This window comes from Coregonus clupeaformis, chromosome 23 (genome assembly GCF_020615455.1).
Source record: "Coregonus clupeaformis isolate EN_2021a chromosome 23, ASM2061545v1, whole genome shotgun sequence".
In the NCBI taxonomy this organism is placed as follows: domain Eukaryota; kingdom Metazoa; phylum Chordata; class Actinopteri; order Salmoniformes; family Salmonidae; genus Coregonus; species Coregonus clupeaformis.
Window position 1 is genome coordinate 20,930,350 of NC_059214.1, and position 18,191 is coordinate 20,948,540.

Consider the following 18,191-nt stretch of genomic DNA (forward strand, 5'->3'; position numbering starts at 1 on the left):
TTCAGTCTTCCCAGCCTGGTGCAGGTCTACAATTTTGTTTCTGGTGTCCTTTGACAGCTCTTTGGTCTTGGCCATAGTGGAGTTTGGAGTGTGACTGTTTGAGGTTGTGGACAGGTGTCTTTTATACTGATAACAAGTTCAAACAGGTGCCATTAATACATTAATAAACAGGTGACCAAATACTTATTTTCCACCATCATTTGCAAATAAATTCATAAAAAATCCTACAATGTGATTTTCTGGATTTTTTTCTCTCAATTTGTCTGTCATAGTTGACGTGTACCTATGATGAAAATTACAGGCCTCTCTCATCTTTTTAAGTGGGAGAATTTGCACAATTGGTGGCTGACTAAATACTTTTTTCCCCCACTGTACTAGATTAAACTCATGGCCAAACATGAATGGACCTCATCACCCAACACCAAGCCACTTGCATTCACACAGGCCTCCTGTATAGACTCTGCTACTGCCTTTTACAAACTCATGTTGCATATAAACCTAAATGATCAAATACAGCACACATGGCATCCATGTACAGTATTGACGATAGGGTGTGTTGTTTTTACTCAATGCTCAGGAGACATGGAAACACTGACGAAAATCACCTCAAGGCAAAAGAGTTTTTCCATCTACACGGCAGGATATGGTGAGAGACCAGATCAGATACTCAGTTCTTCACACGTTGGCTTTCGCCACTACATATCATACAGTTAGCCTTAGCCTCCTACTGTACAACCATCCTGAAGTCTCGCAAGTTTACATTCTGTTTCGCTACACGAAACGAGAGTGCAGCGGTCAGGATAGTCATGGATCAGGCTATCATATAGTATCCTGTAGTATGATATTAGTGTTACATCAGTACGTAGTGTGTCTATGCCAGAAGTAGCCTTACCTGTATACAATGAGGTTTGAATAAAGGGATGCAACACATTTCATCTCCACCACTGTCATCTCTCCATGACTGTGGTCACTGGTCAGACAGGGTTATTGCAAGGACATGACGATTCAAGTTTGACACATTGATGGAGGTTTACAGTACTGTAAAGCCCCATTCATATCCCCTTAACAGGGATTAAAGTTGGGAAGAACTGAGTATTTTTGCTACAGACCAAAATTACCAGTCAGGTTGGGATAGGGAGTGTGAGGGTGGGATAGGGAGTGTGAGGGTGGGATAGAGAGTGTGAGGGTGGGATAGGGAGAGAGAGTGTGAGGGTGGGATAGGGAGAGAGAGTGTGTGTGAGTTAGATTATCCTCTTACACTGCGCTCTGGTTGCAGTCCAGAGTGGAAGGTCATCTGTATTACAGTAACTGGTCACATGACCTGTAACTGCCACCATGTCCACACACACATACACACCACCTGTTTGGTTGTGCCTATGAAGAATCATAGCGATTTGGTGAACCATGCAAAATATACCTATACCGTATCAGTAGCTGGGGAAATACATTGAATGTTGTATTGTCACATCTACTGGCTCCAATATTGAGTGCATTGTTGTAAACTCCTGGCAAATGCTTTTGGCTTTATCCTTCAATGATGCTGAGTGCACATAACAATGTAATACATTTATAATAAATGTTTTATAAACATGATTATGTTGGCTGGGGTATCCAACTGCATTGTTTGCATGTATTAAGAGCATTGCATTCTTTACGACATCTCTTTTTTCCCCACATGTTGTTGACACAGTGTCGTAGACAATGAGTAACCAGAGCCTTGCCATCAGGCAGCTCTGGTGTCCTGTTCTGCAAGAGCGCTCTTTCATTGTCTCCCAGACATTGGTTTATCTCGCATCCATTTGGGAGAATGGTTGTAGGAATGGTTTCTCTCTCATTGCTGTGGTGATAAGATACACAGTATTTTGCTGTTAATACACAATAGTCTCAGGTGTAGGGAATATGTCAATCTCTCGAATTTGGGCTTATATGAAAACAGGTTACATTTTGTGTTGATGTATGAATTGTTTGCATGGGGTAGATTCAACAACGTCAGTTCAATTTCAAATCTGATCTATTCATGATATACTGACAGTTATCTGTATGAAATGGAAGCTGTTGTGGAAGCGAGGCAGCGGTTATCATTTGTGTTCAGTCTGTGTGATCGTCTTTTATCTCTGTGTTCCCCATGGGCTTTGTACTCATAGCAACATGACTGCTGGTGTTCGTTGCTCATGTGAAATAAGTATTGTGTTTGCTGCTAACCATTCAGCAAATGAGTACATTGCATTGCAACACACTGCAATGTAGCTTGTGCAATTTAAGTACCACCAAGACATTACACAATTGCACATTAAATATAGGAACGAACTGCAAAAATCTCTGAAGCTGGAGACACTTATCTCCCTCACTAACTTTAAGCATCAGTTGTCAGAGCAGCTTTTCGATCACTGCACCTGTACACAGCCCATCTGTAATTAGCCCACCCAACTACCTCATCCCCATATTGTTATTTACATTGTTATTTATTTTGCTCATTTGCACCCCAGTATCTCTATTTGCACATCATCTTCTGCACATCTATCACTCCAGTGTTAATACTAAATTGTAATTATTTTGCACTATGGCTTATTTATTGCCTTACCTCCATAACTTACTACATTTGCACACACTGTATATAGATTTTCTATTGTACGTTTTGTTTTTGTTTATTCCATATGTAACTCTATGTTGTTGTTGTTTTTATCGCACTGCTTTGCTTTATCTTGGCCAGGTCGCAGTTGTAAATGAGAACTTGTTCTCAACTGGCTTACCTGGTTAAATAAAGGTTAAATAGAAAAATAAAATAGTATTTTAGCCATTTAGAATTTCAATGAAGATCAAGAGTTGTCTGAATCCAAAGTCAAGTATTTTATCAAGAGTGTCAGTGAGGTAGGGTTTATTTACTGATTGGAGACGTGTGGGTCACGTGACCTTGTAACTATCCAGAACTTCCTGGTTACCTGTGTGCAACCTGAGAGGCTTCATATCTACCTCATTTATGACTGGATACATCTGGCACCTGAATATTTAAAACTAGATCACATTGCTGATTACTACTGGATGAATTATTGATCATGGCTGATTAGCATGATTTGGTCAGGGACATGTTGCTAGGGTAGACACAGAGACACACTTTTAGCAGAACGTGATAGGGAATCAACTGTCACAAACAAGGTATGCATGAATTTTTATTTCAGGATAGGCTATTTAGGCTTTTTTTTTTCAGATATTTGATAATATTTTGGAGAGTTCAGTTTGAGATTCAGAGTGTTATACCGTACTGTATGTTATGTAATGTTTGAGGATAAAGGAGATATGGGATTTCTGATTAATGATGGATGATGTTATATTGACATGTTCTCTTTAGTGTTTGTCTTAGCATTGTTGTTATGTTACCAGTGCTTATTGCCAGTGTGATGATTGAAATTCAAAAGGAGACATTAGAGAGGTGTAAATGATGTGTAACATTGAATTTCATTTCATTGTTATGTGTGTCTTTAGTGATCTGAAGTTATATCTAAAGACTGATCTAACTTCATACTGTTTTCCTTTTAACAACTTATTTTCAAAAATATATATTTTAGCCACCAATGTAGTATTTTCATGAGAACAACACCAGCTGGACTGGCAATATGTTACTAATGCAGATCGGAGGCTTGAGCTTAGTTTTGAAGTACCAGGAGAAAGTTGATATACTAGAGTGGGTGTCTGATGCTGCCAGCCACTTAGGCCACACAGCTGCTCTCTAGCAATATGAGCCTACTGTTGTTACAAAGCCTGGCATAGATGCCTGGGCAACAAGGGAACAACAATGTATTCAATGCACTGAGACTCAAAGATGCTTAGAAACAAAAATGTTTCCATTCGTTGAGAGTAATCAATGGCTCAAAAATAGCTTTTTGTTGATGCAAAAGGCATGTGTGATTTACTGTATTTTAATGGGACTGAGCAGGCAGATTGATTTCCGGGTGATCAATGATGATAACGTTGGTTTTTACAGAAGTCGGACAGGGAGGAAAATGATTGGGCGGTTTGCCAAATATCACAAATGCAGACTTTCAAAGAAGGCTATTCTCTCCTGCTTGTCCACGCTATATTTGGTTTATTTGAGGAAGGACACATTGAAGGACTTCAGTCAGCACTGTGCTCTGTGTGTTTATAAATCTCCTCAAATTACTGTTATATCCATCTAGTGTCAAGCCATCACTCACCCTGCTCCTACGCCAATTCATAAATCTATCCACGCTGGTGCAGTGACAGAGAGCCCTGGTGGTCCAAATATCGTTTATGTTTTTCACGTCAACCGGTACTCAAAATAAATGCTCCCCCATCTCCCTCAGGGTCAGTCAACCTCTGTGATACATTGCACTTATGTGACAAACTGAAGAGATGGAAGAATTGAACCCCTCTCACTGAGAATATCAATCATTCAGGGAATATGGAATACATACATATGTAAATATGTTTTCCTGATCCATCACATCGTACTACTACTCACTCAGGTGTATGTTTTGGCACCTCATGCTTTGCACCATTGACCCATCATACCTGTCATGTTGGTTATGTCCTCACTGTATACACCTCAGAATTATTTATTACAGGCCTAACCTCTCGGCTTTGAAAATAGTGACTTACAGTGCATTCGGAAAGTATTCAGACCTCTTCACTTTTTCCTTATTTTGTTACGTTTAAGCCTTATTCTTAAATTGATTAAATTGTTTTTTCCCTCATCAATCTACACACAATACCCCATAATGACAAAGCAAAAACAGGTTTGTATACATTTTTGCAAAAGAAACAGCAACTGAAATATCACAATTACATAAGTATCTGCAGATCCTCTCAAGCTCTATCAGGTTAGATGGGGAGCGTCGCCGCACAGCTATGTTCAGGTCTCTCCAGAGATGTTCGATCGGGTTCAAGTCCGGGCTCTGGCTGGGCCACTCAAGGACATTCAGAGACCTGTCCCGAAGCCACTCCTGCGTTGTCTTGGCTGTGTGCTTAGGGTCTTTGTCCTGTTGGAAGGGAACCCAGTCTGAGGTCCTGAGCTCTCTGGAGCAGGTTCTCTTCATCAAGGATCTCTCTGTACTTTTCTCAGTTAATCTTTCCTTCGATCCTGACTCGTCTCCCAGTCCCTGCCGCTGAAGAACATCCCCACAGCATGATGCTGCCACCACCATGCTTCACCGTAGGGATGGTTTTGGCCAGGTGAAGAGCGGTGCCTGGTTTCCTCCAGACGTGACTTTTGGCATTCAGGCCAAAGAGTTCAATCTTGGTTTCATCAGACCAGAGAATCTTGTTTCTCATGGTCTGAGAGTCCTTTAGGTGCCTTTTGGCAAACTCCAAGCGGGCTGTCATGTGCCTTTTACTGAAGAGTGGCTTCCGTCTGGCCACTCTACCATAAAGGCCTGATTGGTGGAGTGCTTTAGAGATGATTGTCCTTCTGGAAGGTTCGCCCATCTCCACAGAGGAACTCTGTCAGAGTGACCATCAGGTTCTTGGTCACCTCCCTGACCAAGGCCCTTCTCCCCCAATTGCTCAGTTTGGCCGGGCAGCCAGCTCTAGGAAGTGTCTGGTGGTTCCAAACTTATTCAATTTAAGAATGATGGCCACTGTGTTCTTGGGGACCTTCAATGCTGCAGACATTTTTTGGTACCCTTCCCCAGATCTGTGCCTCGACACAATCCTGTCTCGGAGCTCTACGGACAATTATTTCGACCTCTTGGCTTGGTTTTTGCTCTGACATGCACTGTCAACTGTGAGACCTTATATAGACAGAAGTGTGCCTTCCAAATCATGTCCAATCAATAAAATGTACCACAGGCGGACTCCAATCAAGTTGTAGAAACATCTCAAGGATGATCAATGGAAACAGGATGCACCTGAGCTCAATTTCGAGTCTCATAGCAAAGGGTCCAAATATTTATGTAAATAAGGTATTTCTGTTATTCATTTGTAATACATTTGAAAAAATGTCTTAAAACCTGTTTTCGCTTTGTCATTATGGGGTATTGTGAAGGGGTCTGAATACTTTCCGAATGCACTCTATCCTTAATTTATGACACTATGGGGCGGTTTCCCGGACACAGTTCAGGATTAGGCTTAATCTGTGTCCAGGAAACCGCCCCTCATTATGCAGTTACTTAGTATGACTTAAACTTGACCTTTCAGGGATAAAGACAAGTCAGATTGAAAATTATATTTAATTGTTTTAGAAACCTCTTTCAGTTTGATATGTGTGGAGCCTGGGGGCGGGGTTGGTTCTGTGGTAGACAAATACACCAGTCAAGTTAATCTCAGGCCAATCCAATTGATTCTGAAGAGATTTAAGTGTTCTTAGTGGAGTGTTCCTGGACATAGACAGGGTCCCTGTGGTGCGCACTAATTCAGTGTCCCAGTGCAATGCTACTTGTTACATGTCCTCTCGGGGATAAGCAAGCTTCATCTGAGTAGGTCTTGTTTTACTATGAAACACCTTAGTCGGTTGTGTGCACTGCCCAAGGCTTAATGAGTCAGCAGAAAATAACAGTCCCGATGTAAGTACCGTCGTATGGTTTGAATTTTGCTTTCTCTTCGACAGTTTTAAATCTGTTAAGTGCCTCCCATGGCCAAATAGATGTGTCATTGAGCTCAATCAGTGGTGAAGTAATTTACTGTATAACATAGCAAGCTGTTAGGATCTTTACTGTTGATATATCGCTAGTGAGAAAGTGTGTTTTGGTGGAGCATTACATGCAGATCAGTGTGGTTAAAGCCATATGCGTGATGTTTTGAAGCTAAACTTAAAGCTATGGTGACACGTTGCCTGCCATCTTTCCTTGATTAGCAAAGCTTCCCCTAGAGAGGAGAAAGTGTTGGCAGGGATATATATTTAGTTCCAATGTGTTTACATGAATGAAGCATTTCTCTTGGATCTCTATTATTCAATGTAGGAGATCGCTGTATGGACTATACCCTTACAAGGCCAGTATGATTGGTCTGGAGAGCCTGGCGGATCCATCGAGTGACTGGGATATTGCAGAGACCATTGGTAAAGGAACCTATGGAAAAGTCTACAGAGTGAACAACAGGAAGGATGGGAGTCAAGCAGCAGTCAAAGTCCTGGACCCAATCAATGTAAGTAATTGCAAAAGAGCAACAATCAATTCATATGCCATCTTGTGCATGGAGCATAATTGCTATGGATCTAGCAAGTTTAGGTGCTCTCCCTCCTAGAAATGTCAACCCTGACCTGTGACAACGCTAAACCAAACAAATTAATAAAGGAAATCATCTCTGTTTTTCTTTACTATTGTTTGGCTTGTCTCAGTTTACTAGGCATACAAACAGAGCAAGTTTATTTGCTTATTTCCCTGTACCTGCCTACTCCTCCTCCTGTACCTATCCCTGTGTTTACTGTTCTCTAGTAGATTCCCCACCTACAGTGGCGTGTCCATGGGGTGGCCCAGGTTGGCCACACCAGTGGCCCCCTCAGAAATTCTGAGCTCTGATAGGTCGTCTGTGAATATATTGACCGACAGGTCTTCATTTAACAGATGATTTATCATAGTTGAAAGTTAATCTATGTATTTTATCCTTTGCAAGACTCCTCAATCGAGCGAAACAGCGCCCCTGTCTTAGTATGTGTAGCCCATGTATCAGACAGAATGAGATACACGGTCTACAGATACTAAGACAGAGGGGTGATGTTTGCTTCACTCCAATGCTTTCTCTGGTGAAATAGATTCAGCCTCTTGCGAATTATGCCACTTGCGAATGAGCCTCTTGCGAAAATTATGAAACACGGATAGACACGAATGAGAAATAGTTTTCTACGTTTGTTTCTCTTTTTATTGTAAAACATTTTGGGGAAGCCTGGCACCCATGAATACGCGCCACTTTGTCATTACACTTATGGTGTTTGTAATAGATGTCCCTTTCCATTCAAATGGCGGGTGCACAGTGCACTGTTCAGATGCTGGACTTATTTTGGAGTAGACAAAAGTGCGCAAGTAACCTACTTAACTACTTTTTGAAGTGATTTGTTTGACAATCAGATAAAAACATAATGTCTGGTTGTGTTCATGACAAATTAAAAGGTAATACATTTTTACAGTTAAATTAAATGTCTTTACTAAAAAGGCCATAAAACATTTTCATAGGAGGTCCCTTAAAAAGAATGGAGACCCCCCCGAATGTCACGGTATAATTCTCTCTCTGGATGGCTCTTTCAAGTGAATTTACTGCTGTATGCTAATACCCTTATATAAAATCCTGACCTTCCATGCAAACACTGTAACAATACTTTTGGAATTGATTTATATAAGGGCTGAAGCATTTCATGCGTTGAACCATTATAATTATATTGAAAAATCCACCTTGCGATTCATTAAGGTTCAAAATGTTATGGCCCCCCTAAACTGGGTCTGTGGCCTACCTTGGCCAACCCATTCAACATTTTCTGGACATGCCACTGCCCACCTGTTTCCATTTTCATCTATTTTCACTCCATTTCTACACCCACTTTCCACAGTCATCCTAACCAGTCACTGTATCTCCCTTCCCAATTATGCATGTGTCATTACCTTAGTGATGTGCAGCAAGCTGCTAGACCTGTCTGTGGTGCTGATGCCTGGGTCCATGGGCCCTGCAGTGGCGCCATGTTGTGTGTTTGTGAGATTCAGAGCTGAGTGCTTGCTTATGATTGTGTCAGTGCTCCAATCCCTCTTATGGCTCTCTTGCTAGCCCCCTGCTGCAGCTCCCTGCCTGCCCGGGTATGAAGATGTAGCTGCTTCCCTGCTCATCCCTCTCCTTGATTAGACCACTGACAGTATATTTCACACAGCCAGGAAGAGGAGTACTGCCTCTGTGATGCTTTTTCTTCACTTCCACTGAGATTTAAACTGATGTAGAAGACACTCCATTGGTACATCTGACCAGTAACTAGTTTCCCCAGTGTTTAATGGTTCCGGGCTGTGATTGAAGGTGTTTTAGTTTCCTTATAATCTAATTTCAACATCCTTTTTTTTTTTATGTCAGACGTTTCAGGACAGTTTGTTGTGTGTCTTCTTATGAATGATGTGTTGTTCCACAGTCAAAATGGGGTGTGACTGATGTTAATGTGTTCTCCTTGTCAAAGGATGTTGATGAGGAGATTGAGGCTGAGTACAACATCCTGAGGACCTTGTCCAACCACCCCAACGTGGTCAAGTTCTACGGCATGTTCTACAAGTCAGACGACCTCTCAGGCGGACAGCTATGGTTGGTTCTAGAGGTGAGATCCCCTGGGTTATTCTGTCTTGCTTATAAAGTAAGACTTTGCCCAGCTTTACAGTCCAGTCATATACTGTATATCTATAACATCTGTACATCTTCAGCACTGCATATATGTAGTTAATCATTAAAGTGCTCATACTGTATGACTTTGTCACGGGAGGCAATATAGCCCAGTGGTGTTTGCTATTCAAACATTACAGTCTGGTTGTGCTCAATATAAGTAGCTGCACTTTATCTCCTGTGTTACATCTCCTCCACTATGATCACCATAGTCTTACAATATCTGCAGCCCATCTTTGTTGTTGACTGTTTGAGAAGTAGAAGGATCACAAACAGTAGATTTACTTTAAATCATGGGAGGGAAATCCATGGCAGAGCTGAGAGGAGGTCACCCTCCTACACTGGGGAAAATCGCATGTTTAAAAGCTCTGGAAGAAGGATTCGTGACGCCAGTCTAGTTGTATGTGTGGGAGGGATGGCTCTTGTGTGATGAATCATAATCTAGAGTGGTGAGTGATGGAGGAGCCGCTGTTCTCTCTCTCACTCTGTCTCTCTCTCTCTCTCTCTCTCTCTCTCTCTCTCTCTCTCTCTCTCTGTCTCTCTCGCTCTCTCTCTCTCTCTCTCTCTCTCTCTCTCTCTCTCTCTCTCTCTCTCTCTCTCTCTCTCTCTCTCTCTCTCTCTCTCTCTCTCTCTTTCTCTCTCTCTCACACACACACACACACAGCTGTGCAACGGGGGCTCAGTCACCGATCTCATCAAAGGCCTGCTCATGCGGGGCCAGCGACTGCTGGAACCCGTTATCGCATACATCTTATGCGGCGCCCTCTTGGTAAGATGGCCAACTGCAAAACACCTAATGACAGAAGGGGCTGGCATCCACACACAGTGGGCAGGGGATTGACTCAGGTGGTGGCGGGGTGTGGGAGTAAAAGATGTCCATCCCTTTAAACAGCAGGGAGAGCTCTTTGATATGCATGGCAGTAGACAGCTTTATTTGAAATTGTACTAATCACAAACCGTTAATAATGGGGTTACTGACACTTATTAAGCCCCCCTTTGTTTCCCTCCTCCCGCCTGCCAGGGTCTCCAGCATTTACACAACAACCGGATTATCCATCGTGACGTCAAAGGAAACAACATCCTTTTGACCACCGAGGGAGGGGTCAAACTCGTTGACTTTGGTAATGGCTTGTGTTATCCTGTTGTGGGGGCACTTTGGCCAATTGATGGCTTGTAGAAAGAGATACATGCATATTACAGGGAGACTCTGGGAAGTTGTTTGTGGGCTCTGTTTCTTCTGTCTCGGTCTTCATTTAACAGATGATTTATCATAGTTGAAAGTTAATCTATGTATTTTTGTCCACAAAAATTGATAAAGGGTATATGATGAATACAAGCATATGGGCATCAATGCTTCGATGCAGTCCACATATTTCTTCCCCCCTACCCTATGTAACATCTTTGTATTTCATGGACCATAGCTTAACCTAAGGCTATTATTGCTAATTTAAATTGCATTATTTTATCCTTTGCATATGAAAAGAAAACTGCTCTGGCAAATGACTCTGAGTTGCCCCGGGCATGTTTATGTCCTTGTGTGTTTGGAATGAAGTGGACTCCTGCTGATAAAAATCTGTCCCACTTAATTTGAAATTATTATTGCCAATTTATGTTGGTATGGCAGGTTGCCACACCAAATGATATGCCATATTGCTATTGATTGATTCACACACACTTTCCCTCTGTAATTCACATTCATGTAATATGCACACAGATGCACGACAGCATATTAAACAACTGTGAATATGTAATTATAACAGGCTATAATGTGGTATAAAACAAACAATCTTATTTTGGACCAAAGACTGATGCACTGAGAATGAGGTGATTTATTAATTAGCCTAAATTCTATCCAGGTGTCTCTGCTCAGCTGACGAGTGCACGTTTGAGAAGAAACACATCCGTTGGCACTCCCTTTTGGATGGCACCTGAGGTTAGCCTTTTTTTTTACATGCCCCACTAAACCCCTTTGCTTGCAATTGCATGAGAACCCTAAGCGCCAAAATATCCTACATGATGACACCATTGAGTTGCATTAGATGTGCTATGTGGACTGTAGAGAGAGATAGACGAGTGAGTATGTACTCTGCTGAGGCTGTTCAAAATGTAAAACCCCCTTGTCATTGTGCATTCCCCTCCACGCTCCCTGCTCTTGAGGTTGCCCCAAGGTTAATAGCTGGGAGTCTGCTGCCCCAGCTTACTGTTTGGCAGAAATGAGGCATGATGATTGGGCTGGTAGGAGGGGTCCTCAGGGGCAATTAGAATAAAGGAGGCTGTTCATTTTGGTCTCAGTAATGATTTTTGATGGTGAGAGAAGGGAGCTCCAATACCAGTTGCAACTTCCCTTATCTGATGAATGAATTTAACTGCTGGAATCAGATAAGGTTTGGACAACAATGGAGAAGACGATCAAATCATTTTATAATTGCCTGTGTTTAAAATACACATTGTAATGTTGATTTGAAAAGGTCCACAAAAACAGTCAGTATCTCACTGTTGCGAAGGCATTATCATCATATCATCCTGGACAGTAAGAAACATGGCAGCAACTTGCATGAGAAGTGTCTACCTGCTTGTGTCATGCTTATCCTGCCTGTGTCGTCCCAGGTCATCGCCTGTGAGCAGCAGTATGACTCCACGTATGACGCCCGCTGTGACGTGTGGTCACTGGGCATCACAGCCATAGAGCTGGCTGATGGAGACCCCCCGTTGTCTGAGATGCACCCCGTCAAAGCCCTTTTCAAGATCCCACGGTAAGGCACTAGAGGGCTCCCTCAGCACACAGCAGGCTGGGGCAGACCAGACACACAGCAGCAGCTGCACTTTCATAAAAAGCTTTTGATTTTGGCTGGAGGACAATGGTAAACTGAATTTAGGAGTGAATCATCACAGGGCCCTTTCTCTGAAAAATTATGAAATGCCAAATATGGCAAGAAATTGTAAAGATTCTTAATGTCATTTTGTGTGGTCATGAAATGCAGTATAGACCTGGTATAAATGCATTAAATCAGGAAAATAATTAGCGTGCTACAATGCGTGTTTCCAAGCTACAAGGCTAAATGAATAGAAAATTGCAAAATGATAAACGGATCAGAACTGATCAAGAGTTAATGGAACGATATTTGGCCTTACCCTTAAATCTGTTATTTAATCTAAAAACTCTCCTCTGATGTAGACACAATTTCTGATTCATGATTATTTGAAAGGTTTGATGGTACAAGTGGCTGACCTTTTACTGTTGGCACAATCGCACAATTATCTCTCAGTTTGGTGAGGATGTGCCCTTCTGATTGCAATTTGCATTGGTGATTAGCTCCATTCACATTGAGATGAGGCTGTCACCAGCCACCCATCACAGTGTTATCTCCACCCCACCAAACCTGATGAGAAACAAGCATGCATCGTGTCGCAGTACTAGTTATGGGAGCTACAGCAGAGGTTTATCACACCAAACTCAAGTGAACGTAAAACAGGTCACAGCAATTACAGGCTCAGAGGAAGCTGTCCTGGTCAAACAAACGCTCCCAAATCACAAGGCTGGAATAACACTCTGCTGGGTCTGGAAGGAGGCATGCATTCAGTCATCTGATTTGATAGGATGGAACCTTTTCAGTGGGATGTACACATGGTCAGCTCCTAAATTCTGTATAGTGCTGAATTGGTGATTGGCCTGTTTTGGTGGAAGGATGAAAACAACAGACAACACCTAAAATAGATGCAGCTATTGATACAGTACCAGAGCAGGTTTTGCTTTCTGTGTCAAGGATTTTAATTGCCCTTAGATAACATTTACTAGAGGTCATGATAAACAATGGAAGGGCATGTGCATTTCTCTTCTTTTATCATTCATCCATTTTTCTTAATCACCTTTTAATGAAATAATTTGACTTCATGAGAGATTTGGAATATGAATAGAGTTAGACACGTGCAGCAATCTACCATTGTTAAAACTGGGGTTTCGTTTAAAAATCAAAATAGATATTTCGCCTTGGTCCATAAATCATGGAATTGGGACCTTTGGCTGGGCGGCTCCAGGATAAATCACAGTACGGGCACACTGAACCGTGAAATGATTCTGTTAACATGTCATCTGTCTCCAATATATTTTCCCATCAATACAACAAGGCAGTCAAACGTATAAGAGGAGGTTGCCTGACAGTGTCTGTCTGTTGTATGTGCATTCTATTTGAAACAGAGGACATGTGTTACAAAATTGTGTATCTGTGTGTTGATGCACTTTTATTCTGCAATTTGAGCACAGAAATGATAGTGATACAAGATGTATTTCTTTAATGATTGTAATGAGGTAGATGTAATGATTGTAATGAGTGTATTTAATGATTGTAGTGAGATAGATGTAATGATTGTAATGAGGTAGATTTAATAATTGTAATGAGTGTATTTAATGATTGTAGTGAGATAGATGTAATGATTGTAATGAGGTAGATTTAATGATTGTAATGAGTGTATTTAATGATTGTAGTGAGATAGATGTAATGATTGTAATGAGGTAGATTTAATGATTGTAAAGAGGTAGATTTAATGATTGTAATTAGGTAGATTTAATGATTGTAATGAGGTAGATGTAATTATTGTTTCCTGCGAGTGTTCCACACATGCTTTAGTAGCTCTTTAAATTGCCATAATCAGTGGCTTCTCCTGATAAAGTACTGTCCTTGGGAATAATAGGTTTTATAAAAAATGTCACAGACACTAAAACATGCTATATTTCTTTATGACATAAGATTGTATGTCTTTGCACACATTCCTGTATTTCCATCTCACAGTTCACTCAATGGCACAGTATATTTATTAATCTGTTGTGTAAATCCCAAGATTATTCCTATGAGTAAGACATTACCATTCCAAACATGGTCTATATTGGGTATAAACACAATGGATGTGTTTATGAAATATGGCAATAACTGCATATTCAGTGTCACCATCTAAATCTAGTTGATGCATCTCTCTGGCTTCACCTATATCCTTCTGTGATGAAGATAGCAGTATGTGAACCCTGGGTTGAGATCTGAGAGGGTTCTGGTTGTTTTGGCTGGCTCAGGACTATGCCCCTCGCTGTACTGCAGTATCTCCTCCATGTCATACAACAGATGGAGTGGCCTTAGGGTGTGGACTCACTGTGTAGATAAAACAACAGCACCATTAACGTAGCCAGGCCTCTGGGGCCATTGACACTGGGGCTGAACACAGGCAGGACTACTGCAGGCCATGTGATAGAGCTTTAGATTTGCGATGGGAACTTGCACAGAAGGTATCCCTTTCACAGCTACCAGTTTGAAGTGGTGAGAGGAGTTCAGATCGCTGTCAGGGAAGCTGCTCTGCTCCTCCACTCCATTCATACCTGCTGCTTGCTCTTTTCCACAGATAGCATCAGATACAAAGAATTGTATTGATTCCAACACCATTGTAAATCACTTTTAACAGTAAACTAATGCCGGCCCGGGAGCTAATCAGTTGCAGATAGACCTCCAAGAGCCAATCACAGATTCTGCACTACGGGAAACAGATTATATGCCCTACATCATATCATGATGAGAAGATTGGATGTGATTTTGCCTGCTTTATAGGATGTCATATATGTGGGGCCCATGGTTATCATGAATGTGGGTAATGGAGCATGTAAAAGGGTGAAGCTGTAAAACGGTTAACTGCAGAATTAATTACGGAAACTTGAGACGATGCTCTCAGATATTCAATATGTGGAAAGGTTAATTGCTTGAGCCAATATTCTCCATGCTGTATTTGCCAAACCCTGAGTAAAGTCCTGTGTAAAGTCATAGGGAGATGTGTGATGTAAAAAGCCTGTGAAGGTTAAAGGTAAATTATGTGTTTATTCGCACAGATCCCAGTGGATATTAGCAATATACAGTGAGCTCCAAAAGTATTGGGACAGTGACAAATGTTTTGTTGTTTTGGCTCTGTACTCCAGCACTTTGGATTTGAAATGATTCAATGACTGTGAGGTTAAAGTGCAGACTGTCAGCTTTAATTTGAAGGTATTTCCATCCATATCACATTAACCGTTTAGAGATTACAGCACTTACAGCACACAACAAAAAATGTGTCACTGTCCCAATACTTTTGGAGCTCACTGTATATAACTGGGCTTGTACCTGTCTGGAAAGAGATGTGAAGTGAGGGAGATAATGGGAGTAGATGATGGGTTGTCAGAGCCAACAAAGGCTAATGAAATCATAGGGCAAGTGAGCGGAATCCCAACCAGTGTTCAGGCGAGAAGCAATACACCAGCCAAAAGCCACAGGTAATGTAAAGGCTGCAGAGCAGAACAGTCAAGAATGAAAGACATCGCTACTATTTTTTCTGTTTTCTTTTAACAATACTGTTCATCCATTTTGGAACGTATTTGATAAGGGTCCGATTTTGAAATTGACACCTGACCATCAGCAGCACAGTATGCAAGCCTTGGTTCAATGTTAAATGTAAACATAAGTCTTAGCAGAATGTAAACTGTGATTCTTGTATTGTGAACTTGACATTCAGCCCTGGTGATTTTTATGCACATGAAAGGCTGGAGTTGGGGTTAAGATTTATGCTTACTCTTCTATAAACTGTGAGACTTTTAGATTGAGATACGTTCATTTCAAAGTTAACTCACACAGCTTTTGGCACATACTTTTCACAACAATTGTTCGGCATTTTGTATGTGGAAGATTACTATTGACTACATGTCAACTGGTCAATCCATCATAGTCTGTAAAGCCTTGTTCACATTGGCAGTTTGAAGTGACTTAAATCCTATTTTTTTGCATATCCGATTAGAATCTGTTCATTTTCCTGCAGTCTGACTGCTGTGGCTAGCCAAAATAGACCTGTTTTGAAAGTTGGAACATCTTATCCTTTGAGACTTTAAAAGTGTTCTTACACTATTACTTTAGAATAATGCTGGATCTTGTACTGTACACGACCCATGTTTGTATCTCTCTGTGGGACTTTTTACCACAAACGATCAGTGGTCGTTTTTCAAATGGCTTGTAATGATTTAGAGTCACGCTATGGCTTATAAACGAATGTAGTTACTTCGCCACAATAATTTTTCAACATTGTGTGGACATTTGTTTTGAAAACTCATCACTGGTTGTTCGGAGAAATGTAGTAGTAATAGAACACAGGCTGGAAAGGTTTCTGATCTAATTATGCTATTTTTTTTCAAATCGTATTTGATTGTTTGTGACTATCCAACAGCTATCTTAGAGAAAATGTATTGTACTGATCACGCTACTTCCCTCGTTCAATATCCTATAGCTTTTAACATAATCTAATACACATCTGCCGTTTCGACCTCTGAGGTGATAGGATATTGGTTGTGTTTAGAATGGCTCTGTCTATCTGTTATGCAGTTATTCCATGTAGGCACACTCTGATGCACCCTTACTGTCCCTGCTACAGTATCATGTGTTGGTGGCGAGCCTGAAGAAGACAGTAGAGAATAATGTGCAGCACTTTTCCGTGTTCATTCATGTGTGCTCAACAGAACTGCTGGTGCTCTCTGATGATAGATGAGCTGGAGTTTGAGCGGTTGGCCCACAGAAGAAGTCTTTCCTGTGTTTCCCGTAGTGCTGCTATTTAGGCCATCAGGATCACTTTGTTTTCATGCTGTTGCCCCCTCAAAGTTCAAAGACTAGCAGATAGTGTCTTTATATATGATACCCTGTGCATTCCCAGGGTTCCCTAACTCGTGGCCCGCAGGTGGTTTTATTTGGCCCACAATTTATTATTATTATTATTTATTTTTGGGGGGGGCATTTTCATTGTTGGACATAAAAAACTGTAAAAACACCAGGAAATCAGCTCCAAGTTATTTACATTTTGGAAATCTGTTCCCAATTATTCCCACGCATAATAGAGAGACGTGATTGTATACAAATATAAGCAAGGTTTGAAATGATTATGTTTTAGTCAAATATTATATCTGTTTGGGCTTCTTGCGATACATTTGTAGTCTACAAATTATTTGTTATTATGTTCCGGCCCACTGACCATCTGCTCAAGAAAAAATCAGCCTGTGGCTGAATCTAGTTGATTATCCCTGCTATGCTCTAGAACTATATCTACTGTATGACATTGGCTGTCAGGATTCATGTAAATTATCTGACAGTTTTTTATGTCTATTAGGAAAATGGCAAGAATTATGAGCTCTGCATACAAAGTATCATATTCATGTAGGACACAAGCATGCTTTTTTGTCTTTCTCCTGAGCTTAGTAGCAGACTTAGGGCTTCAAAAGTAGAGCTGAGAACCACTGATTCTGCCTCAATCCACTTTGACACACGTTTGACAGCACAAGGAGTGCCTGGACCTAGATTTAAATAAGCCAATTGTGTTTACAATATGAGTTAGTGCTCCCACATATACTGGAAGGAAAAATGCCTGATTTTGTAAGCACAATGAGGGTACTTGACAGTGTTATCACCAATGTGCTGGTGTATTGACTTTGTAATATATAAGCAGTGCAGTGGTACAACATCAAGGCAAGAGCATTGCTGCGGGCTCATATTATATTTTGCATTGAAGCAGTCCATTACAAGGCTTTGATCTGCACTTCAGAAAGGACTGTCTGTCTGACTCTGAGTCTCTATCAGAGACGTGCGTGACTTAGTGCGCAAAATAATGACACATTCCCTCAGAAAAATAAAGACGTTTAAAAGGCTCTCATATATGTGTATTTTTGACATTTTTAGTCATTTAGCAGACGCTCTTATCCAGAGCGACTTACAGTTAGTGAGTGCATACATATATTTTGTTTTTAAAAAATCATACTGGCCCCCCGTGGGAAATGAACCCACAACCCTGGCGTTGCAAATGCCATGCTCTACCAACTGAGCTACGCGGGACTATCACAAAGCTTTGTTATTGAT

General features: G+C 41.1%; 1 protein-coding gene across 1 annotated transcript in view; it reads left to right on the top strand.

The window, feature by feature from the left end:
* myo3b (myosin IIIB) overlaps positions 1 to 18,191 on the top strand; it is a 115,228-nt gene that overhangs the window by 5,898 nt on the left and 91,139 nt on the right. Inside the window, exons 3-9 of the mRNA XM_041844349.1 lie at positions 578 to 646; positions 6,912 to 7,095; positions 9,098 to 9,232; positions 9,959 to 10,063; positions 10,316 to 10,415; positions 11,151 to 11,227; positions 11,902 to 12,047. Of these exons, the coding sequence (XP_041700283.1) occupies positions 578 to 646; positions 6,912 to 7,095; positions 9,098 to 9,232; positions 9,959 to 10,063; positions 10,316 to 10,415; positions 11,151 to 11,227; positions 11,902 to 12,047 (816 nt within the window). The remainder of the gene's footprint in view (positions 1 to 577; positions 647 to 6,911; positions 7,096 to 9,097; positions 9,233 to 9,958; positions 10,064 to 10,315; positions 10,416 to 11,150; positions 11,228 to 11,901; positions 12,048 to 18,191) is intronic.